The sequence below is a fragment of the Electrophorus electricus genome, chromosome 15 (genome assembly GCF_041902795.1).
Source record: "Electrophorus electricus isolate QZ-2024a chromosome 15, ASM4190279v1, whole genome shotgun sequence".
Classification (NCBI taxonomy): domain Eukaryota; kingdom Metazoa; phylum Chordata; class Actinopteri; order Gymnotiformes; family Gymnotidae; genus Electrophorus; species Electrophorus electricus.
Window position 1 is genome coordinate 24,653,495 of NC_137511.1, and position 9,099 is coordinate 24,662,593.

At 40.3% G+C, this 9,099-nt stretch overlaps 1 protein-coding gene across 1 annotated transcript; it reads left to right on the forward strand.

Annotated features, from left to right (window-relative positions):
• The first annotated feature begins 1,392 nt into the window (after positions 1–1,392).
• On the forward strand, positions 1,393–3,100 carry LOC145651363 (uncharacterized). The gene is made up of 3 exons (XM_081698040.1): positions 1,393–1,639; positions 2,068–2,885; positions 3,045–3,100. Exons 1-3 carry the CDS (start codon positions 1,479–1,481, stop codon positions 3,098–3,100), a joined length of 1,035 nt encoding a protein of 344 aa, XP_081554166.1. The 5' UTR covers positions 1,393–1,478.
• The last annotated feature ends 5,999 nt before the right edge of the window (positions 3,101–9,099 follow it).

Consider the following 9,099-nt stretch of genomic DNA (forward strand, 5'->3'; position numbering starts at 1 on the left):
ACTGGGTGTTTCCATTCACTGCTGGCAAAAATCGTAATCCTTCTACAAAATGTAAGTATAAATGAGAAAGATTATTATTTCTTTACAGTATTACAGCATTTACAGTATTACAGTATTTTCCCCTAATAACAATGATGCTATGAAGCTATAATTGTTGTGGAACTTACTAAAGTAACTTACTGTGATGTTTTAGCAAAAATATACATGCAAACTCAGTGTATAGTGACTTTGTGTGCATTTGGAGAGGTTTTTGGACACTGTGGAGATGTCTAGGACACCTAGTGGAAAATAGTGGAAAAGTGTTGAATTTATTTATTTACCCAAGTGAATCAGAAAATGTAGAGCATGACTGAAAATTAATCTCCAGCATCAAAAGACACATTATAAACCCCAAGAATCAAAGGTGTTTTTTTTGTTGTTTTTTTGTTTTTTTACATTTTTGTTTCGTATTAGATGAGCTCAAATGGAATCTAAACGATGGAAAAATAAGCTTGTATAATTGCAGATAACTAGTGTTAAAGTGAACAAGTGCAAATCGTTCAAAAATGAACTTAGACCTGGAGGTGCATAGACAGATGCACCACGCCCCCTAGCGGGCACGCGGGCGTCCCCAGACGGGCATACTCAAATAAATTACTTGATAAAATCGAATATTCTTAAAATACAGTACATTTATCAACATAACATTTCTTAGGACTAATACAAGTACCTGCTTACCGATTTTCAGCCGTCTACATGCATCCGTTCGCCAGAAATCCCATGCTGAATACACCGTGTTTTTCGGCTAAATTTACACAAACACGTCCCTGCCCTTTTAAATTGCCTTTTAAAACATTCTTCCGATATAAGAGAACTTCAGATTTTGTAATAGAAAATTCAATTACCATCCAATAAACACCGTGACATGTTTAAAAAAGTATATAGAATGCTAATACAGCTCTTTATTAGCTTGCTCACTTCTTAGAGCAGAAACACACGTTCGGCTCCTTCGTAACCTAACACAAAATACGCAAACCTTTAGTTACATCAAACTGCACGTTACTATCCTAAAACTGTTCCTGAATAGAGCATTGTACCCTCCTTTCTTAGAATCCGTGTTTGTTATTCGTCCATCGAATAAACGTTCTCTTTGATTGTTTTGTTTTTCTACCTTTGGCAAGATTCCGTATTGTGTTGCTGTTCATGGTTGGCCTATCAAAAGAGCTTATAGTAATGGACCGTTGAAACCAAAGTGATTGAAACCACTTTCAGCAAATAGTATTCCGTCAAAAGAAAACATCGACACCTCATTTGCCTTGAATACTACACTACAGAGGTGGGGCGGGCCATGCGTAAACACAATATAAGGTCCTGTTGCGCACTAACATCCTCCGTTTTGCAAACGCATCGCATACGCAAGTTACTTCATTTTGGCTAATTCGCTTTGTTTTTGTAACACGTTCCGCTTTTGGAAAAAAAATGTTATTTTTATCACAGTAATGGAGAAGAAAAGGCGATTTACAGTTTTAGATGTTCATGATGAGCTATTTAGGCTTAGCGACGAGGAAGGTGAGAGCGATGACGGTTCCATGTCTGCTAGCATGGATTCTGCTGAGCAAGACGCTTTTGAGTTTGGAATCGATGCCGTGCTCGATGCACCGTAAGTATAAAATTCATATAGCATGCGTGATTCTTTATTGTAAAAGTTCAGTGTTGGTTACGTAATATTTAAATGTCCATTGAATTTGCTCCTATGTTGACTGAAACTCTAGTACTTGTTGTACTGTTTATCGCACTGATTGTGTAAGTCGTAACTCGCTCTGGATGAGCGTGTCTGCTAAATGACCTAAATGTAAAGGTAAATTATTGTTGTTTGAGATAGAGCTTATGTATATTTTGCACTAGGCATTGGTTAGCATTAGCACTGGTTAGCATTAGCACTGATCATCATTCTGAGGCACTATAGTGATGTAAATGTATGTAGTAAATGTAATAAATTTTCTTATTTACCATGACAATTTGCAATTTGTATTTATTTTCATCTTCATATTTTACTCATTTGGCTGTTATCCTGTCTTTTTCTTGCAGTGAAGAAAATTCCCCCTCCCCTCCCCCATCTGAGAGATTTCACACTTCTTCTGGCCCGCCCCCAGAGCCATCAGCTTCTACCCCCTGCCAATCTGTGGACACTCCTCACACCTCAGGACTGCGTCGTCACAGAGGCAGCAGGAGCACAAGCCCACCCCAAGCAAAGAAAAAACTGTCAACACCGAAAGGTGCCAAAAGGAGCAGAAGAGCTCCAGCAATACCACCACCTGCAACACTAGAGGACAGATGGCATGACGCGTCGGAGGAAGATGAGCAGCCTCCTCCGTTGCAGTTTCGCCCCAGGAGGACCCCAGGAGTTCAGCTGGATTTTCAGAAGGACTACAGCCCTTCTGAAGTCTTCCAGCTGTTCTTCAGTCAAGAAGTGCTCCTGACCCTGTGCAATAACACCAACAAGTATGCAGCAAAGAGAACAGAGAAGGGCTTGAAGAGGCAGTGGACTGACATCAATGCTGACGAAATGCTTCGCTTTATCAGCATTGTAATTTATCTTGGACTAATGAAGCCTTCAGCTATTCGGGACCTGTGGAGGAAGGATCATTTGCACAGCCTCCCATTTCCTCCTTCAGTTATGACTGGGAAGCGGTATGAGGCCATCAGTGCAAACCTGCACATGAGTGACCCAGCAGCAGATGCCATCAATGATCAGCTTAGAGGTCAACCTGCCTATGACTGTCTCTTCTGCCTCAAGCCACTTATGGAACAGATCCTGACTGCCTGTCAAGCACATTATCAGCCACACCAGAACATTGCCGTAGACGAAAGGATGGTGGCCACCAATAATCATAGAACAAAAAAAAGTACACAGTCAAGTTATAAAACAGTAAAAACATAAGGATAAAGCACTGGATATTAAAATTATAAAACCTGCTAATACTGAGTGTACAATAGAAAAAGTAGTTAGAGGGATCAAACTTTATGATATTAAAAAAAAAGTTTATGAACCATGTAATTTTCAGACTCCCCACCTGAGATGGATTATGCAGATCTGTGCCCTTCAGAGCTATTAGACTGAAACAGGTCAAAAGCATTTATGACAGGCCTCACCCCACACGATCAACACAATGCTGAGCTGGGATTTGACCTCGCCATTAAGATTTGTATTCTAGTGTTCATCCTCTTCACTGGATGTTAAAAATAACCGCTGGCTATATGCACAGTAAATGGGGGAAGTGTGACTTGTGTGTCACCTAGAGGATTTCTTAATTGTTAATATTTTCTAAAACATTCCACCATTAATTATTGATCTTAAATAATGATATTCTTCCATTCCACTGAAACTTATATATATATAAAAATATTTTATAGTTAATTTTGATCACCTGGCAAAAAAGTGTATATACTCAGCAAAAACCATCACAAAGGCAAAGTTCCTTCAAAAATGATTCAGTCATCAAAATAGCTTTAAACAAAAATCAAACAGTAAAATAAAGACAAATGCAACTTTTTATAATTAATTAATAATTTGGCTATGCCCCTCCAAGCTCATTTTTGAACGCTTTGTACTTGTTCACTTGGGTAACACTAGTTATCTGAAATTGTACACATAGCACAATTACCATTCAGGATTCAAACTGAAGCAGACACTGGGGCAGGATATCCATTCCCATCCAGGCTTATTTTTCCATCATTTAGGTTCCATTTGAGCTCATCTAATACAAAAGAAAATGTCAAAAAACAAAAATGCCTTTGATTTTTGGAGTGTATAATGTGTCTTTTGATGCTGGAGATTCATTTTCAATCATGCTCTACATTTCCTGATTCACTTGGCTAAATAAATAAATTCAACACTTTTGAGTATATACATGAAATGACATAAGTGGCTACACACTGTTTTACACTAGATGTCCTAGACATGTCCACAGTGTCCAAAAACCTCTCTAAATGCTCACAAAGCCATCAGTCACTGTACATCGAGTTAGCATGTTTGTTTTTGCTAAAACATCACAGTAAGTTAGACAAATACATCTTTTTGTAATTAATTAATAACCCATCATCAGGTTTAGTTTAATGACTTTATTGAAGCTTCATATTATAATCCATGCCACATGATCATAATAATGATCTGAGCATAGTCTTCCTCCTCTTCATCACTCTGTCTCAGTGTCTCTTGCTCTGTGTCTGTTGAGAATAAACTGATGTAAGTATCATGCATGGAACCAGAGGAAAGTCCAACCTTGTGTGCCACACGGGTTTCTATGGCTGCTGCTCCCAGATGGGACCCCTGTCCATTTTAACCTCAATCCTGGCAGCAGCATTTGGGTGGCCTCCACTCTCTCACCCCTTGTTGCAAGTTTGCTGCAGCACAGACATGGTTTGACATCATGACGTTCAAGATTTTTGCAATGCTCAACTGTCAGAAAAACGTCCTCGCATTTCTAAAAAGAACTGATCATCTCGGAGGCATATCATTCCAAATGGATTGGACAATTTGGAACTGATTCCTGATTCCCATGGCTTCATTGTTAAAGAAGCTGATTGTGTGTTGGGGAAAACAGATGTTCTTCATAAGTGGCTGTGAATGGACTTGCTTTCACTGTTAACATGTGTTCTTTGTAACATCAAGCCTTCTCAGATTCATTATTAATTTTATTAGTTTTGGGTTTACGGTCTATTACAAAAGTGGTACTTTTTGTATATTTTTCCAGTCCAATGCGCCCTCATCTTCTTTTCAGAGAGAGCCACAATCGCTGCAGAAATCCTTTTCCCTTACATTTTGATTTATGTTTTCCTTTGGTTTGCTGCTTCTGCTCTTTCTGGAAGCCTTTCAGCCTCAACATCTCCATCATTCTGCACAGTCTACGCTCCCTCTCCCGGCGCTTTTGTCTTTTCTTCCATTCCTTTTCCTGTTTAATATGGTGCTTAATTTTCCTTTGCAGCTGTTTTTCCTTTCAGATTTCTTAGTCCTTATCAGGACATTCCATAGATTTTTCCACCACTTCCTTTTATAGGTTCCTTCACATGTCTGCTGAACTTTTTCATCCTCTTCTTCCTCCATAATCACTGTCACTCTTTCATCCTCCTCCATAATGACTGTCAGCCATGTTCTGCAATACGGGACGTATGTACTAGACACAAATTTTTTGTGCTGCCTCCGGGCAACAGCAATGGGGCGCTTGGGGGTTTCTGTGGCTGCAGGTCGCAGGGGGCAATTAAGAGCAGCCCTGCCTTGGAGGATGGATGGGGGAGTCCTGGTGGGATGCAGCGTTGTAACCACTCCAGGGAAATTAAACCTGATTCTTTCCCACTGTGGAAAAAGTGCATAATATTTAGCATTCTTATTACACACATGCGCAAAAACACTAACACACAGACCAGCAATCTGACACGACCAACACCACATTGCTCGTCGAGTTGTGAAGTTGTGCTGTAGGCATAAGACATCTCCTTATTTCTGTCTAAAATCACCCTCTGTCTATAGTATGACATTGACTGTATGTGACTGCAGTGGAACTGAAGGTTGCATTTTGGTGTTCCTATTTTCTCCAGCTGAGCTTTCAGGGACTTCAGTTCATCTTTGAGCTCCACATTCTCCAAGTTCTTTTTAATTGTTCCTTTTCTTGTCTGATGGACTCCTTCATACTCTTCTTCCATCAGAATTATTGCCTCCAATTCATCCACTCTCATCTTAACGTGGGAAATCCAGTCTCTCTGAAGGAATGAAAACAACAAGACACTGCCTTATGAGTGGACATATCTTAGCCACAGCAAACAATGAGCCCCTCCTATTATAATAACACTTTCTAACATGTATTCAGACATTGATTAAAATTACTTCATTCTGTTTACCATGGCATTAAGCATGGGATGGTTTGAGAATGCCAACTCCAGACAGAAAAACAGAAAACGTATAGTAGAGATTATGCATAAAATGACTACTGTATGAAAATAGCTTATGACACATTTACTCACAACTGCAAAATCAGCTGCCGCATCACTCTCATTCAGTGTGCGGGCTCTGCCTGTCTTGGCAGTCATATACTTCACCTCTGGCAGCAGCGATCTATCATGCAAGCTTTCCTTACTAGATGCAAACTTTGTATGCCGACTCCGCGCAACGTCAGAGCTGCGATCGGAGGTTTCCGTGCCCACAGGTAGCAGGAGGCAGGTAGGCTCATTAAGTACAGCCTTGCCAGGCTTTTGGAGGATGGATGAGGGAGTCCCGGTGCGCTGTAGTTGTGGAAACACTGTGGCGAAACTGGACTTGACTCTTTCCCACTATGAAAAAAGTGCATAATATTTAGCATTCTTTTTACATACATGCATAAACACACATACACCAAGATGCACAGAACAGCAATTTTACAGCATCAACAACACATTGTTCTTCGAAATGTATAGGAGCTACAATTACTCAGGAACTGCACAATAGTTTCCACTAGGTGTAAAAAAAAACCTCTCCTTTTCAGACCGACAAAAAGTCGTCAGACAATATACATCGAGTGTGCGACTTTTTTCTTAAAATGTCACAACAATGTTTGACAACTTACTAAAATAAATTATTAGCTTCAATAAAGCTTCATTATTAAAGGCTAAATAACATTATCTCCATTGCCATTAGGCTAAAAAGCTATCCTGGGGAAAATACTGCAATAAGCTTAAAAATATTATGCTTAATGCACAAACGTTCATTTATACTTACGATTTTAACAGCACTTACGAATTTTTCTAGCAGTGAAAGGATACCACCAATGATTTGCAATGCAAACATAGTAGTCCATGCCAGAACACACTGAACCATCACTATCAGCATGCAACTCATAACTGCATCAAAACTCCACATAAACTTCAGTTCAAATAAAACCTGTGGAACAAGGGAAACCACAAAGGTCATTTTCAGATAATGGGGCACAGCATTGGAAATCCCTGTGTTGTGCACTGTTCATTTGCTGCTCATTATTATTCCCAGCCTCTGTTCGTAGTCCAGGCCTCATGTTTTCTATTGCCAGTATTAGTTAAGTGTTCTTGTCATTGCTTGTGTTATTGTTTTAGCCTCCTTCCACTTTGTCTTCATCTGTGTTGTTTACTTTTGTTCAGCATGTTCTCTCTTTGTATCATGTATTCTATGGCATTGGGCTGGTGTAGTGATTATGATTCTGCATCAGCCCTTAATAAATCTTGCGCTTCTCCACGTGTGCGTTCACCTTCCAACCGTTCATCGTTACACAGATAAAAAGGAATTTAAGGCTTTATTGAACAAAGTAAAGACTGGATTAAACAATACAAACCACTACAGGTGAAAAGGCGGGAACCATAATATCAGGCATAGGTTGAAAGAAGAAAACAAGCCATAAAGTGTAAACAAGGTTCAGACACGTTCGCTGTGCAGAAAGAGACTTCGCAACTGGAACACAGACCAGGAGGTTTTATACACGAGCGTTAATGAAGGTACCAAGTAGCAGGTGTAGTTAGATCTGCAGGCACTGGCATGTCCATCCGGAGTGGAGGGGGTGACATGGTGCATGACAGACTTAAGAAATGTGGCCGTAAAACCTTCCGTGAATCTTTCAGTCCGACTTGATTTCTTTTCAGTAAACGCTCGTGCACAAGGACGTGACTTTGAGAGCCAGCTGAATTGAATGGATGCCCAGTCCTCATGCTCGTCCCCAGGGCTGGTGCACCAACTGGGATTAACTGCCAAACTGGCAGAAACTGAGACCATTTTTCATAGAGAGGTTTAAGCCTGTTGCACCAAGACCAGTAGCGATGCATGCGCTCGTTTAAAACTTGGAACGTATGACCATTGCTAAGCAACCTGCACTATTACTAATTGCATACAAATGATATTGTTCATATAAACCATGCTGAGCTCTAAACAAAGCTGCTTAACAACAGTTACGTGACTAATGTGCTCCTGAGTCTCTGAATCAGGCCTCACGCTGCTTTATTCTAGCTAAACATGTAAAGCTGATATGATGTCGCCATCACGCGCACTTGCTGTTGGACACACACACACACAGACAGCCACACACACGCACAAGCCCTTTACTTTAATATCCTGTATGCAGGCATGTTACCTTCTATTCCACCAAGCACAGAAGTAACATCGTGTTCACAACATGACAAATATAAGTGTTTTGGAAATTCAGCATAATATTTATCCCTCACTTTCTTTCTTTGAAAGGTTGACTGGAAGATATGCAGATGTACAAGTAGCTGGGGGGATTACTGTCACACTGGTACAAACATCAAAGTTTGTTTTGGGTTGCCAGATCTTCCAAAAGTCTTATCTATTCTAGTTCCTATTATAAAGTTTGTGTTCACAAAATGATTCCTCATACCTGCCCTTGTGCAGACCTTGGTAGTCCTGCTTGTCAGTGGGTTCAGTAAGACTTTTATAAATGGTTCCTTGCTACGAGAAGCAATCTCAGCCAGACTAACAGGCATGGAATTCATGCAGTGTTGCAGTTTGCTTCCATGACAGCAGGAATAATGCTCCTATTTACGACAAGCAAGTTGCCAAGAATGCCTTAAGATCTTTTTCCAATTTTGACCACATTTGTCCAAGTTTGGAGTTGGAATGGATGGAGATTGAGGGCTGTTTCCAGCTGTGTCAGACTCCACTGCACTTACTCGTCATCCATCATCCAATAGACTCCCACATCTAATCCTGCTTTTTCTCTTTCGGGTATCTTTCTGAGTCTCTTAAGTTCACTCTCTCATTCACTCAACAAAATATCACCCATCAACTCTCGGTTTCTGTTTCCATTCTTCTTCATCTTTCATTCTCCCTCTCTGTCCCTCTCCCTTCATTTGTCTCCCCATTTTCTCTCTTCCCTTTCTTTCTTTCTTTCTTTCTTTCTCTCTCTCTCTCTCTCTCTCTCTCTCTCCCTCTCCCTCTCCCTCTCCCTCTCCTTCTCTCTGTGTCTCTCTTGCTCAGGGTGTTCTGGGATTGAGAGGTTGTTCTGGACACTTGAGGACTTTTTATGAGAACACACACACACACATTCAGTTCAATTCAATTGTGCCAAAGCTTTAGTGAAGAAATTACTGCTAACAATGATAGTAAGTACA

What these genes read in the sequence shown, in the direction of transcription:
- LOC145651363 (XM_081698040.1), top strand. Translation starts at nt 1,479, where the DNA reads ATGGAGAAGAAAAGGCGATTTACAGTTTTAGATGTTCATGATGAGCTA. An exon ending in GATGCCGTGCTCGATGCACC is followed by an intron (nt 1,640 to 2,067) that starts GTAAGTATAAAA and finishes TTTTTCTTGCAG; the next exon opens with TGAAGAAAATTCCCCCTCCC. An exon ending in TAATCATAGAACAAAAAAAA is followed by an intron (nt 2,886 to 3,044) that starts GTACACAGTCAA and finishes TGTAATTTTCAG; the next exon opens with ACTCCCCACCTGAGATGGAT.